The sequence below is a fragment of the Pithys albifrons genome, chromosome Z (genome assembly GCF_047495875.1).
Source record: "Pithys albifrons albifrons isolate INPA30051 chromosome Z, PitAlb_v1, whole genome shotgun sequence".
NCBI classification, from domain to species: domain Eukaryota; kingdom Metazoa; phylum Chordata; class Aves; order Passeriformes; family Thamnophilidae; genus Pithys; species Pithys albifrons.
The window spans coordinates 10,661,365-10,676,202 of record NC_092497.1 but is presented as its reverse complement, the minus strand read 5'-3'; the positions used below and the strand labels follow the sequence as shown (position 1 = coordinate 10,676,202).

Genomic DNA, 14,838 nt, shown 5'->3' with positions numbered 1-14,838 from the left:
CAAAAAGGGGTGTTAGAGAACCCTGCTACTAAAAGTGGGACTGGGCTTTCGCAGTCTAAAGTGATTGACTGGCAGCCAGATGTCTCCAGGCCAGTTCTGTCAGCTCAGTAGCTTTAGATATGTCATCAGTAGTATCATTTGTAGGTTCCCTTATTTGGTAGTTTACCAGTTCTACCTATCTTCATCTCACTCTCAGGGTGTTTAACTTTGGGATTGATGAGTCAGACTCATATCAGCATTATTCAACACCAAAACCAACATGACACGCCTTCTCCATTCACCACTGGTAGCTTTGCAAATAGGGCCTTGTTCAAGTTGGTTTACCACCAGTCTAGCCAGAGCATCCTAGTACAGAAAGGTGGTAGAGGTGTCCCTTTCTCTGTCCAAAGGATAGAGCAGTAGTCATGCCCATCCATCTATCAGGGAGATTTGTGTATCTGGGGACACAACAGGAAAGGCAGGAAAGGTCTCTCCCTCCCAAATCAGGCTGTTACAGCCTTCAGAGGCTGCACTGGCAGAGAAAGAAGGAAAAGGGCAGAAGGAGACATGATTTACTCGAGGCTCCAGCCCTTTAGCTCCACTGCTCCCCACAGAGGCCTTTTCAGGAGGAAAGCTCTCTCCTCTTACCCTTCAAGGCAGGGTAAGTCTAGGGGCCAAGCAAGAGGCAGGTTTTGCCTTCTGCTACATCTGAGGGGGCAGGTAGGAAGGCACATCTTGCTCCCCTTAGCAAAACTCCACCAGAGTCAGAGACGAATAGGGCTAGTCCCCTCCCTGAATTCCTAGCCCTCCAGCCCAGCCCAAGAACGAAAAGGAGAACAGCAAGGGCTCCCTCTCCTGGCTTGGCTCCGTGGCAAAGAAGACAACGAAGAAAACGAGAGGCAACAGCTGAAAAAATTTATTAAGAACTTAAAGTGATTTATCCCCTTGAATGTGCTCCACTGTCTGCCCCCGGCACCAGCAGGGAGGGGGGCCATGGTACCAGACCAGGACCTGCTGCTTGGGCTCAGATTGTCACCGTCCAGGGAGCCGGGTATCCCCTGGAGATTGTATCTGCCACAGCCCCTCTTGGGACAGGGCCAGTCAGTCTGTGAAGTGTCACCCAGGCACAACTACCACATCCACATGCCTGCGTGCACCAGTGCACTATCCTCACACACACACACACTTTTTTTTTCTTTTCTGCAGGCCAGGTTGCCACCTTACACAGCCCACTGACTGCAGAAGAGGTGTCCTGTGCCACCAGGCAAGATACCAGGTCCAGTTTGGAATGTCTGGGGAGTCTGCAGGCTTATCAGAGCCCTGAGCAATGGGCAAGGGGAAGCACAAGCTCCAGTAGCAACTCCTTGTCCTACCGCTCTCTGAGGAGACATCCCCCAAACCTTTGGTTCCCCTCTTCGTGCTCAGCATCAGTGATTGGAAGCCCCTGAGGTCAAGGGCATGTAGTGGAGGTAGGGAAGGAGAACAGCAACGTGAGTACTAGCACAGAGGGGGAGGGAAGAGTCCTTGCCCATCCTCGGAGGACCCCCCAGCCCCTCATGCACCTGCTGCCCTGCCCAGTGCCACCAGGCTCAAGGGTTGATGGGGACCTGGGAGGGTTGTGGAGGTGGAGGTGCCCAGCCAGCTCGGCGCTCCAGGGCCAGCTGCATGCTCCAGATGCTGAGGGGACGCATGTAGGCCAGTGAGCGGTACACTTTCTTCTCCCGATAGGCCTCTGGTGTCTGGAAAGCCATGCCCAGTCGCTCCCAAACCGTTCGGTAGCAGCCCTCCGCTGTACGGAAGCCTTCCTCCACCATCCCCTGCAGCAGAGGGAACATGACCATCAGCACGTCCACGGAGAGCAAGGAGATGGCACATTCTGAAGGGTGCAGTATCAGCATCCCCACTCACCTCCTGGATCATGGTGGCAGCCAGGGCATAGACCACGCCAATCCACACCTCGTTGGACTGGACGCTGGAGGTGTCGGGCACCCCGTCAGGTCTCATGCCATTCACTGCCCCCATGGTGCCACCCGCAAAGCCCAGCACATTCTTCTCAAAGATGGTCCTGAGTGCACTGAGAACGTGACTCTTGGGGAAAACCTGTGTGGACAGAGACGGGGGGAGCTTTGAGCTGAGTGCACAAGTGGAGCCCTCAGGCTGTGTCTCCAGGGAGCAGGATTAAGCTCTCCATAAGGAAAAGGTCAACACTGCAGCCTGGGTCAATTGCCACAAATTCGCACCTCAGGAAAATAACAGGCGGAAGTGAAACAGCCTCTTTCCTCAAAAAGATAAAAAAGACACCAAAACTGCTCATCAGAGAGGTGTTGAACTTCATTCCACCCTCCTCCTGAGGAGGCTGACAGCTCACCCAACTAGTACGTCTCCAAAAACAGCTTTTCACCCTCACTCAATGGCCAAATCCTCTCCCATCTCTTGAGAGTTTGCTTCAGAGACCTGAAGCCAACCCCACATCACCTTCACCTTGTTTATGGTCACCACTTGCAAGAGGGGGAAGATCCAGGAGGCTCATCAGCACAGCCTGGGGAAGTGCCAGACTCTGCTTGTCAGTTTGGTGACACCAAAGCCAGGGGAAGCAGAGGGTGTGATGACACCAGGCAGGAGATTGCCAGGGGAGGCTGAACAGTCCAACAAGTCAGCTTTGGCAGACTCAAAGAAGAAACAGCAAACTCCTCTCATCTGTGCTAAAGCCAGCCACCTACACAACCATTCTTCCCCAGTGTGGCTCTGGCTATAAGTCCAGGTGGTGCTGTGGGAATCAGCAAAGGGGTGGTGTGAAGCAGCCATCTCTGGCAGAAGCTTTTGGGGCAAAGTTTCTTCGTGACTGTCTAACAGGCTTTTCTTACATTTCGTTACTGACTTGCACATGCAGCAAGGGCATGTAAATGAGACTACAAACAACAATGCTGCGAGCCAGGCAAGGGGTCAAAATACATGGAAAAACTCCTTGATGGTAACAGTAACACAGGAGACAAGTCCAGCAGTCCCACCTCCAGTGAGCATAACGCTCACCAGAGTACAGGGAGGAGTACCACCTCCAGCAACAGTCTGAGGCTGGAGAAAGGCAAGAGAGACTCTGGTGTGCACCACCTTTACTGTTTCCTCCCCAAATGGGTATTACTGAAGGTCTGGGCCAGATTCTGGAGGCCTGGGCACAGCCCAAATACCACAGTTGGATAAACACAGGAGGGCCTGACCACACACCCATTTCTCATGAAGTCCCACAGTGTTCAGCACAAGCTGCTCCCAGGAAAAGTCACCTGAAGATCCCCTTGGTCTTACCAACACATAGTAAAGTGGTTCATCACTCTCCCACACACAAACTCACTCCTTCCTTCAGCCAGCCAAGGCCTTTGCCTGCCCATCACCACCAGAAGACTTTGGTCTGACAACTGCCTAGAGGGCATAAATAATTCATAAAATGGCTCTCTACTGCCTGGCTCTATTCTAGGTATGGCACCACCAGAAGCTGCTTCTTACCATGAGGTCTGCAACCAATTTTTCCCTTGCAGCTGAAGAGCAACAGACTTTAGCGACCCAAATAAGACTCATAGATACTGATTTTGGACTTTTTAGGGCAGGAAATAACATGTGGCAAGTTTCATACCTGTGGAAAAGTTTCATACACTTTCTTCTCCCATTTTTAAGCAAATAGCATCTTGCCAAGATCCAATCCCACTGGAGCCTTCCTCCACGTGTGCTGTAGCTAACTATGGTTACACACCCCTGCTGCATGGCCTCTCCATGGACAGATTTTAGCTTAAGGTGGATTGCACAGGGTCCATTCAACAGCCTTCACCGAAGTATGGACTGCTGTGGAAGAACAGGCTGGTGCCCCCCACTCCAGCCCCTAATGAGTAATCCTCACATGTCAGCTCTGCTGCTGGTCCCTGCCTGCCACAGGTCCCATCTCACCCCAGCCATACCAGGCTGTTCCTCCTCTTACCTCAAACTCCCCCTGGTCCAGGCCACAAGCCCCAAGAAACCACTGCCCAGCACACTGATCTGACATGATGCTGCTGGAGGTGTGACTCCCACTGCTGTCATAGTTGTAGTATTTTCCTGGAAAAGGCAGGAAACATTAAAATCAGTATTGTAGTATACCAGCTCATGTATGCTGTCCATACACTTCTTCCTTTGTGGCAGGAGCACAGCAGCTTTTACCACAAGGCTCTTCTTCTTTTCTCCCACCATTGCACCCTTTCTGCTCCCTCCCCAAATAACTAGTCCTTTCCCTCCACTGGGAGGAGCAGCACCTCCCTTCCTTCCACTATTCCCTACAAGACTCTTGTGATCCAAGAAAAAGCCATTGCCCTCCCAAGGGATCCATCGCAGCTGAGCATGGTTCCCTACCGATGAGCACTCACCATTCCAGAGCATTCTCTCAAATGCCTCCTTGCCCTTGCTCAGGATGTCTGTGTACTTCTGCTGGATCTCAGCATCTCCAAGCACCTCTGCCATCTTGCACATCATACAGACAGCAGCCAGCCACAGCCCGCCACAGTAGGCACTGCCAGAGCCACAGGGAGAGAAGCATCAGCAATGTGGGACACCCTATGGGTTACATAGAGCTCCCACAGCAAATGGTGACCAAGGGCTCAGCTCTGAGCTACCTTCCCACCCCACAGCTCCCATCTCCAACCCCCTCCCCTGTCTCACTTGCTCACCTGGCTCCATGTACCACCCACGCATCATATGTTTGGTCAGCAAAGCCACCATTTTCAATGAGCCCATCATTATCTGTATCAAACTTTAGCTCTGACTCCATCACAGCCTGTAGGAGAGGCAGGAGATAGTCACGCGGCCCTTACATCCTGGAACCCCCTCATATTCTACTCGGGAGCATCCATCCTCTCAGGAAGTCACTTGGCTCCCAAGAGAATTCAGAAGGGATTGATGCCCCATCTCCTGATCTCCTCCCAGTACCTGGCAGACTGGCCACATGTCCCGCAAGTACAGGGAGTCATGTGTCAGGTAGTAGTCACGGTACACCTGCAGCACAAACTTCAGGTTCAGGTCCTTCCAGTCAGCCGTGTCGTGCATCAGGTAGGCATTGACACGCTGCCATGGCTCGTCAGCTAAGCAAGGACAGACCAGATGCAGCAGGGCAGAACAGAACAAACATCCCCTCTCCTACCCAGGAGCAAGGTATCAAGGGTGCTGTAATCACTGGGATATGCTCTACCCTGTGCCCTCTCCAGCAAGAACAGCCTTCCTACTACTGTTCAGCTTCCTTCCATCTCCCCTGTACAAGCTCCATGCGGCGTCTTTTCATCACCAGCTCAAACCATCCAGATTTTCATTCCCAGAAAAATTATTCTGATTCTCTGTTAGGTTGGAAAAGACCTCTAAGAACAAGTCCAACCATTAACCCAGCACTGCAAACCCCACCACTGAAAAATGTCCTTAAGTGCCACATCTACACATCTTTCAAATAGCTCCAGGGATGGTGACACCACAGCTTCCCTGGCTATGCTGTTCCAATACTTGACAACAACAGTGTATTCCATATACCACACCCATTTCCCACAGCTTGGGACTTAACTACCCTAGGAAAGTTTTATGAGCAGCCTGTCTCCCACCAGGCCCGGAGAGAACCCCTCACCTGGGTCCCCAATGTCATGTGGCACCACATTCTTCAGCTTCACCTGGGCAGTCTGACCACCCATCAGGTACTGCCGGGGTTGGACATCCTCATTCACCACTGTGACAGCTGCAGAGGACACAGAACAACACATGTTGGAAGAGCAGCAGGAACTGCAGCAGAAAGGGTCAAGCACAGGTATGGCCACCAGCACAAGCACATCAGGCTTCCCTTTGGGGCACTGGCTTTAAGATCACAGCCCTTCACAATGGGCTGCTCCCAGGCCCTCCTCAGGAGGGAACATGGAACTGTCATCACTTCCCTTAAGGAAGAGATGGGAAGGTAACCCCATGGGTTCAGCCCTTTCAGAGCCCAGCAAAGGGCTGTGTGCTCCAAAACAGCTCAGGCCACCCCTGAGCAGCCACCAAGCCCAGCCAAAGCACAAGGGTCTGCAAATAGCCAAAATGTGTCTCCTCTGCAAGGGGCACACACAGAGCTGGGAAGACCAGGGGTTTCCCCTGGGCAGCTGTGCACCCTCAGCATGGCAAGAAGGCACCCACTCCTGGGCACAGATGCTGAGGCAGCAACACTGGGCATTTCAAAGTCCTGGGCACAGCAGAAAAGCAGGAGAGGGATGCTGGCTCCATTGCACAGATCTCTGTGGTAGGAATAGTCCCAAATACCATGTCTCTTGTCTTCTCCAGCAGGCACCAAAACAGGGGCTCCTGGGTCACTCACCAATGTCATACTGCAGGCTGATCTGCAGCTTGGGCCACAGCATGACAAGAGCAAAGGAGGCATAGAAGTGAACATCGTAGGTGTTGTACATCCGGTACTCCTGGCCTGAAAACACAGGGGACATGCTGAGGGACATGCTGAAGGACAGGAAACCTGCCTCAAGGAGGGAAAAAGAAGAGCAGGTCTTCCCACCCACATGGCCCCAGCAGGATGGGCTCTTTCCTAACACAGGCAGGGCTCCCATTAGAAACAGGTTTTATACTCTCCATAGAGAACCAGGATTCTGGGGAAGACCTTATGCCATATCCTACAGGGCTGCAGGGAGCTTTCCTGGGAAAAGAGCTGCTCCCTACCCAAAGCAGTGTGACAAGTATCCCCACTGCAGGTTAAAAACACCTGGTAGCAGTAACAGGGAGGGGTTGAGTTGGGACTATCCATCCCATCCCTGCAAGTTACCTTCCAAATAAGCAAACCTTCCATACTCCCGTAGGAAAGGGAAGAGGTGGGACAGGCCAGCCCCTGCTGGCCCCTGCAGGTCCTTAGCAGAGCAATCTGGGGGCACCTCCATCCAGATGGTTCCCCCATCCGTCATGAAGTAGAGCTCATTGAAAAGGGCTGACTTGTACCAGGAAGGCAGCTGGCTGCAGGAAAGAGGGAAATTCAACCACAGTGGACAAGGTGGGGGTGGTCCTGCTCCATCCAGTCTCAGGAGGCCACTGAGATGTGCTCTCATCTACCTTACCTGTTCTCCAGAACAGGGTTCTGCCATGCTTCAATCTTCCTCTCCCACTCCTCGTAGTGCATCAGGGCATGATGTGACAGGGCAGGAGCAGCATCGCCTCCACTGCCAAAAAACCGGGTGTATCGCCTGCCAAGTGAGAGTTTGGTGAGCACACTGTGGGCTCCAGCTGGGAAACCCACCCAGACAAAAGAGAGGGGCTGGATTATAGGGAACACCAGAATAACTCAACTGCTAGTGCAGTCATTGAGGAGCAGAGGCTTGGGCACAGGTTCTCCTCCCTAATCTGGAAGGGCCACGGCCACAGGGAATACAAAGCTCCCCACGTGGTACACAAGCCTGGAGGTAGGGAGAAGGGGACTTTGGGGACATGAGCCAAACCCCACTGGAGACAACCCACTCACCTGAAGTGCAGCTTCTCCTTGGCGCCAAAGTGAACACAGGGCATGTCCCAGGCCAGGGCCAATTCCAGTGTCCTGTGTTCCCGTGCAGGAATCCTGCAGCTGGCACACACCGCTGCTGCTGTCACCTCCCCCTTCTCCGTCAGGCTGCTTTTACCTGCCAGAAAAAATTATTATAAGTGACAAAGGAGGTCCTACGCAGGGGTAAGTGAGTCTCACACACACACCAACAGGGATTGAGACTCCACAGCCCCGGTGCAACCTAGAAGTTACAGCCTCAGGGTTTTCAGGGATGACTAATGCCACAGGAAAAGATAGTTTAAGTGCTCCACCCATGGAAGGTAAGTCAGTCAAAACAGAGGAACATATCAGGCAGGAAAAGCCATCAGGCATGAGTGGGAGGCACAGAAGTCCCGTGACTTTGTATCTCTGCTGAACTCAGAGACACTGACTTTCTAGTGACAGTCATTGTTTCCAGCTTTTTGCAGGGTGTTTGAGCCATGCTGGTATTTTAGAAAAGCCCTGAGGCACTTGGATAATTATATGCTGGTTGTGACATGTGTACAAGGTAAACTCATTAGAGCAACAATTTTAATATAAGCACAGACCCTGACCATGATAATGTCTGGCATGCATGAAGGAAAACCACATCCCAATAGCCTGAAGAGCTCTGAATGCATCCAGGCAGGAAGCTTATTTTTCCGGAAATATTTACATAAACACTTCATTTAAATAATATAAGGTTCAAGAAATATGGCAAAGACTCAGTGTCAGCATCGCTTTTGTGAGCATCATCCTTGCTGAAAAGCTGACAGAAACAATTGGGAAACAGTCACCTTTTATAGTAACAGGGGGTGAGCAGCACAGGCTGGGATCTTGCCTGAAGCACCATGCTTCAAAGCTCCTCCAAGGGAGCTGCTAGGAGACAGCTGGTGAATGACGCTGAATTATCAAGGGAATAACAGAGACCTTCACAGAACTGGTATGGTCACAAGAGGACAGCAAGTGATGGCAGCACCAATGCCAAGGGCTGGTAAGCACGCCTGCTGGAACCAATCTAAGGGGACACAGCTTACTGACCTGGCAACAGGGACTGAGGGAAAGAACCTGAACAGTACCCTGGCAACTCAGCAGAAACCTCGGCTCAGTGGGCAAGCCACAGACTAACAAAATAGTAACTAATATAGCCAACAACGCCCCCAAAGTCGTGCAGACAGCTTTTGGAGAACCACAGCAAGGACAAGCAATGGGAAGGCTGGATACAGCCTAAAGGTGGAAAGCCACAGCATCCCAGAGAGCTTTTAGCAATGGCACCAACATGGCTGGAGGAAGGAAACCCTGCCTTGGCTCAGGTGCCCTGTGGCCACTCATTCCCCCTGTTCCTCCTCCACCTGTTCCACTGAGGATGAAGGGACTCACCACTGGGTGAATCCAGCCTGCCATCCTGCAGGAGGTCCTGCCACACCTCTCTACCGGATCCCGTGGGATTGAATGATGTCAGATGGGTGACTTCTGTGCCAGCCTGGAGAAGGGAAGAGCATCATCAGAGGTTAGTACTTTGGAGGACAGATGCAGGCTCTCTGCCTCCAACTACAACAATGGTATGTCACACTCATTCCCCACTTGCTGCCCAGCAACTCCAGCTCCAAACCTGTTCACCCACTGCCCTACAAGCTTCACCCACAGCTTCTCTCCTGCCACTCAAACCCAAAGAGGGAGCCCTCAGGGAAGTCAAGTCCCCACTCTTGAGGTCAGGCAAGTGCTGAAAAGCACTGCTGGCCCCAGCCCATTGCACACCTCTTCTTTGCCAGCTACCTGGAAGCAGCTCCCCACCCTCCAGCAGAGCTGCACAACCCTCTAGCAGTAGCCACACCATCAGAGCCAGTCCTTTACCTTCTCCCAGGCAGAGATGGCGAGAGTGAAGGGGTTCACAGGCGTGCAGTGGTGCAGTAGCACTCCAGCAACCCGCTCGCCATCCCTCTCAAAGGTGAAGGGCTCGTTCCAGTGCCCTCCAATCCTGTCATCCTTCGTTCCCATGCCATTCTGCAGGCTGAACATGATGGAGACTTCCACATCCTCATCCCTTCCATTCTCCACCTCCCAAATGAACACTCCTACTGGCAGACTGGAGTCCTGGCAGAGACAGAGAATGCTGTGTACAGGGATGGTGCTCCATCGTCAGCTGTCGGAGCATCATTTTTCTTGATGCTGGGGAGACCATGCAGTACAGTGGGAGCAAGAGGAACAGGAACAACTCAGTCTGTTGCCAAGCTGAGGAGCAGCAGCAGCAATACAGGCATTTGGGGGGCAGGCAATACAAAATCCAGAAAAGCAGTCCTGGGCTAGCAAACACCACACCCAGCAAAAGAGAGACAGAAAGCAGTGTTTAAGGCTCAGCTGGGTGCCTCATCCCTCATTTGCTCGGCAGGTTGATACAGGCTCACGTGCTTCGCTAGGGTAAGAGGAAGGTCAGACGTGTCAGCAGCACCGCCTGCCACCCTTGCCTGGGGCTGGGAGCCAGCACGAGCAGCATGAGGGAGAGGTAAGGCATCCCTTGCTGCATTCCCCAGCTCCCGCATTGCTGCTGGGATTTCCCCTGCCTGGGACCGTTGCTGAACATGGGGAAATGCTGGGAAAGCCCAGCTAATAAGCAGCTCTTCGCTTTGCGATGCCATCACCTCCTTACCTTATAGTCATGGGGGATGACAGGAGAGACCTGTCGGCAAGTGAGCACCACGTTCTGCCCCGGGAGCTCGTAGACCATCCAGGCACGGGGGTACAGGGCATGGTAAAAGGCATAGTGGCCACAGTAGCCCCAGTTCCAGCCCTGCAGAGTGCTGGGTCTCTCCACAGACAAGACCTGCTGGTAAACAGTCTGGCCCTTGCAACGCAGGCACACCGTGAACTGGGGAGGAGAGGAGCATGTGCAGGGGATGAGATGAGCCCAATGGCTCATGTGGCCCAGTGGCCCAGGCTGCTGCAGGGCCACTCACTCCCCTTGAAGACCCTCCTGCACCTACCTGGTTGGCAATGACTGTTTCATAGCGGTAAACACCAGGACTCAGCTGCCAGCGGCAGAACTCGCCGTGCCAGCCACGGGTGATGGTGCCTCCTCCAATGCCGCCCAGCGGACATCCTGTCGAAGACACCAGTAACTAGCACACCCATCCCTCCCCATCGTGGGATCTGACTTAAGGACCCTCCCCAGGCCGCTCAGCATGAGGGGTCACTCAGCACTGCCTGCATCACATAAGCTCCTTCATAAACACATTCCCTGGAGCACTTTGATGGCCCCATTTGAATCTCTGCCCACCCAGCACATTGGCACTGCATCAACCCAGTGCCCAAACTGGAAGCTGACCATAGATCTGCTGCAGAGGGACAGCACACAAGAGGTCAATGAAGGCAGATTTCTTCTCTATGCGGGTCTTCTTGAACCACCACCTGAAGTATCTGCAAGGGAAAGAGAGGTATGAAACAAGACAGGAGCAAGTGCCGCCATCCCTTCAGTGTCACATCCCAGGGCCACAGCCTTGGGAGCAGCTGGCATGGGACGCCCTTCACCTGGAGAACATGATGATTGCTGTCTGCAGCTGGCAGTATCCTGAGGACTCACCTCCACCCACACACCGGCTGCACAGCCCTGCACTGCCCATCAGATAATTTCTCACCCAAAGGTCTGGGAATCAAGACACTCAAACAGGGGCACACCTGCAGCTGGGTGTGCCAGCACCACTCCAGGCAAGAGCAGCAGGGCTGGGCTCTGAGTTGGCGCTTGTAAAGGACTGGCTTTGCTAATAAACCGCCCCAAGTTAAATCTTCCATATGGAGACAATTACCATATGGAAATAGCTACCAGACCAGAAGCTGCTGAACTTTGCCTAGCAAACAGGCAAGACCCAACCAGCAGCTTCATGGCCCCGAGTGCCAGGTAGGCAGCAGGGGCAATCTCCCTGAGCTACCTGTAGACATTCGTGACATCCATACTGCTGAGGAAAAAACCACCCCAGCCAGGAGCACACAGCCTGTCCTACTACAACGGCTCATGCAGTGCAGAGCCTTGGTGGTGGGCAATGGGTGAGCACAAATCCCAATCCCTGGGGGAGAGGCTCTTCCATGACATCCCTACTACTACACTTCCCCAGCAGAAACAACCCATACATGAATTTTGAGCTGTGTGGTCACTAGATGTTCATCTTTATTCATTAAACATGTAAGATCCCCAAATCCCTCTGAAAGTAAGATTTTCTGGATTGAAGTCTCAGAGGACCTGACTGCACCCAGCTCTCCATTCCTGTGGAGTCATCTTCACATTTGATTGTTTATGGATATTTTGCTCACAGAGGTCCATGACTGCCCCAAACCAGGGCCTGCCGTTATCTTCCAGCTACATCTGTTGCAACTGCTCTTCTCCAGCCGACACAGCTCTGGCCTTACCCTGCCCAGGCGTGGTTTTGGCAGTGCTCTCTCTCTCTCAGGGAAATGATTATTATTCTTTTTCAACGCAGCATCAGGGAACCAACCCAGCTGCTTCCCCAGCAGGTTTCTGGCAACAGGAAATAAAATGCCCAGGCAGCGTGGCTGCAGCACAGCCTAGCGGAGCATCCTGACTCCTTGGAAAGGAGGTGGCAGACAGACTTCAAAAAGCAGTTTTTCCACGAGCACACAGCAGAGAAGGTTTGGGATTTACAGCCACTGCCAGAGTCATTTTGCCATCTCAATAGCAAACCCTTCTCCTGACAGCTTCTCCCAAAATCACACAAGCCAAAAGGAGAAGGAGGTCAGTGCCCAATTCTCGTCTGTTAACAGCTCTGTCAGGGTTACAGAATAACCAGGAGAAAGTCTTCCTGCTTTGCAGCCCCAAAAGTCAAGTTAGGGCTGGAGGGCATTTCTTTGCTTTCAAATTGGCAGTGGAATTAAAACCTGTTGGAATATTACTCAGCTGATCTGGCTTCATGGCATGACCCCCTCTCAGGACACACCAGCCATCTCTGCGGAAACCTGCCTGCACTGGTTCTACTGCCCCACCAGCCTCAGCCTGCACAACCCTTTCTTCCCAGATTTGCTCTTTGCCCACAGAGATACCCCAATGAGCTCTGATTAACAAAAAATCCTGCCCCAGGGCTGTCAACACTCCCAGTCATGCCATCTGCATCAGAGGCTGGTGCTGCAGAAGAGGACATCCATCGTCAGGTTTAACTCTACATGACACCTGTCAGCTCAAGATGTGGTGGCTCCTCTGCAAGTTCTGGACTTTCTGAGCCAAAGATGTGCAGCGACACCAAGGCACTCTCAGCCAACTCAGCAGCTACAAGCACCTGCCCCAGGTGACTTTGCACTTGATGCACTAAGCCATGCCAGATTTTCAGAGAATCCCTGGCACTGGTGCTGCTCATCTTGGGTCATTCAGGAGAGAGCACATCAGCCCACAGGGCTCCAGAGGTTCAAATCCACACACCATTCCACAGGACTGAGCTCCAGGCTCCGCTTGCAGCACCAGCAGCCAGGTTTCTTGTGAGCTGGCTGCCTCTGCCAGGCATACACTGAGGTGCTCACCAATGCCCAGAGCATGAAGTGTTCCCTACATCCTCACATCTCTGAACTGGCTGCCCTCTGTCAGAAAACACCACTGGCCTCAGGTTTTAATTCAAACCCTCACAGGTAATTCTTGCCACCCTGGCACTTCCTCTTCTCCACTCTCAAGGCTGCAAGCTCCTCGTAAGGAAGCTCTGCCCTTTGCAAAAGTACTTCAAGACGATAATCTAACTGCATCTTAAATTTGTATATGGGAAGAGGCAGTAGTTTAGCAGTTAGTAGATTTAGCTCCTTGTTTTTAAACTCTTTCCTACGACTGATCCAAGCCACTTCCACTGTCAGACCCCTATAGGAACAGGCCAGGATTGGCATCCCCAGGATCGCTTCTCCTCCCTGCTCACCCCACCAGAACTTCATGCTTTCCCACATGCTCAGCTCATCCCAACCTGACGCGGCAGCTTTTATTTATCTCCAATGCATGACCCATGCTCTCTCTTTTCCCCGATGCCCAGGCTTGCGTCAGGGTGTCTCAGGTCAGACCGGCGTGCTGCGCACCCCGAAGCAATCCAATATCTGCCCTTTCATCCGGCTTTGCAGGAACCAGCTTGGCAAGCAGCAGCCTCCAAGGACACCGGCAGAAAATGGAGGCAGGAGACATAAATCCAGTACAAGGAAATAAGCGATGCCGTCACTGGTCCCGCCGTTCAGCCTGATGGGTGCACACACTCCACCAGCGCCCGGGCACCGGCTTCAAAGGTTAAACAACACCCTTGCGTTTCACGGGTGTTCTCCCTTCCTTACTTCCAGCTCACCCCAATGCAAAATCGAGATAACTTCCCCGCTCCCAAGGATGCCACACCGTACGGCATTTCAAAACACCCCCAGTTACCCCTGGTTTGACCTCCAGCTGCCGAGCACCAGGGACGACGCCGGGGAAGATGCGGCAGCGATCCCAGACAGTGAGAGATGGGGGGGCCCCACGCCCGTGCGGTGCCTCCAGCCGTCCCAGAGCCCCCAGTTCGGGGGAGCCCGACGCCGGGTGCTGCCCCTTCACACCAACGCTCCCGGTGCCGGCGGCTCCCGCCAGCCGGGGCCCTTCAGTGATCCACCGGACTCTGCCCTCGGTGCACCGGGACGCAGCCGGTGCCTCCGCGGGGAGAGCCGCCCATGGCACCGAGCGGCTCCAGCGCGGCCGGTCCGCGTCTCCCCAGGACGACACCCCCCGGCCCCCTCCCCCGGTGCGCTCCCGGTGCCCTCCATCCTCCGCCGTACCGCAAGCCGAGGCCGATGTGCCGCAGGACGTCGCGGAGCGGCACGTCCCCGGCGCCGTAGGGCTGCCGCGGCTCCTCGAAGCGGTGCGCCAGGCAGATGCGCCAGCCAGCGGCCGGCACGCCGCGGCCCCGCGCCGCCCCCTCGTACAGCCGCATCAGCCGCCCCTCCGCCGCCTCCTCCGCCGCCGCCGCCGCCGCCGCCGCCTCCTCCGCCGCCATCGCCGCCCCCAGCCCCGCGCGCTCCCTCTTCTTCACCGCCCCGCCCCGCCCCGCCCGCGCCCCCGGGGCACGGCGGAAACACGGACCCGCCCCGCCGCCGGCCCCTGGGGTGCCCGCCCGAGCGCTGCCGAGCCAGGCCGAGCGCTGCCGAGCCAGGCCGAGCGCTGCCGAGCCAGGCCGAGCGATGCCGAACCAGGCCGAGCGATGCCGAACCAGACCGAGCGATGCCGAACCAGACCGAGCGATGCCGAGCCAGACCGAGCGATGCCGAGCCAGGCCGAGAGGTACCCGAGAGACCCCGAGCACTTCCGAGTGTACCCGAGAACAGTACGAGAAGTGCCGAGCGCCACCCGA

The 14,838-nt window shown here is 54.3% G+C and overlaps 1 protein-coding gene across 1 annotated transcript; it reads right to left on the bottom strand.

The window, feature by feature from the left end:
* Positions 1–880: 880 nt before the first annotated feature.
* On the bottom strand, positions 881–14,439 carry GBA2 (glucosylceramidase beta 2). Its single transcript, XM_071580161.1, has 17 exons — positions 14,267–14,439; positions 10,821–10,912; positions 10,480–10,595; positions 10,146–10,364; positions 9,353–9,592; positions 8,879–8,981; positions 7,463–7,616; positions 7,062–7,187; positions 6,776–6,960; positions 6,320–6,424; positions 5,603–5,710; positions 4,924–5,075; positions 4,665–4,771; positions 4,365–4,507; positions 3,944–4,059; positions 1,888–2,079; positions 881–1,796 (listed from the first exon to the last, which is right to left on the bottom strand). Exons 1-17 carry the CDS (start codon positions 14,419–14,421, stop codon positions 1,569–1,571), a joined length of 2,541 nt encoding a protein of 846 aa, XP_071436262.1. The 5' UTR covers positions 14,422–14,439; the 3' UTR covers positions 881–1,568.
* Between the last annotated feature and the right edge of the window lie 399 nt (positions 14,440–14,838).

Coding starts and splice junctions, on each gene's coding strand:
- GBA2 (XM_071580161.1), bottom strand. CDS start 14,421: ATGCGGCTGTACGAGGGGGCGGCGCGGGGCCGCGGCGTGCCGGCCGCT. Junction 6,961..7,061: donor AACCCTGTTCTGGAGAACAG/GTAAGGTAGATG, acceptor TCTTTCCTGCAG/CCAGCTGCCTTCCTGGTACA. Junction 5,076..5,602: donor ACATGACATTGGGGACCCAG/GTGAGGGGTTCT, acceptor GTCCTTGCTTAG/CTGACGAGCCATGGCAGCGT.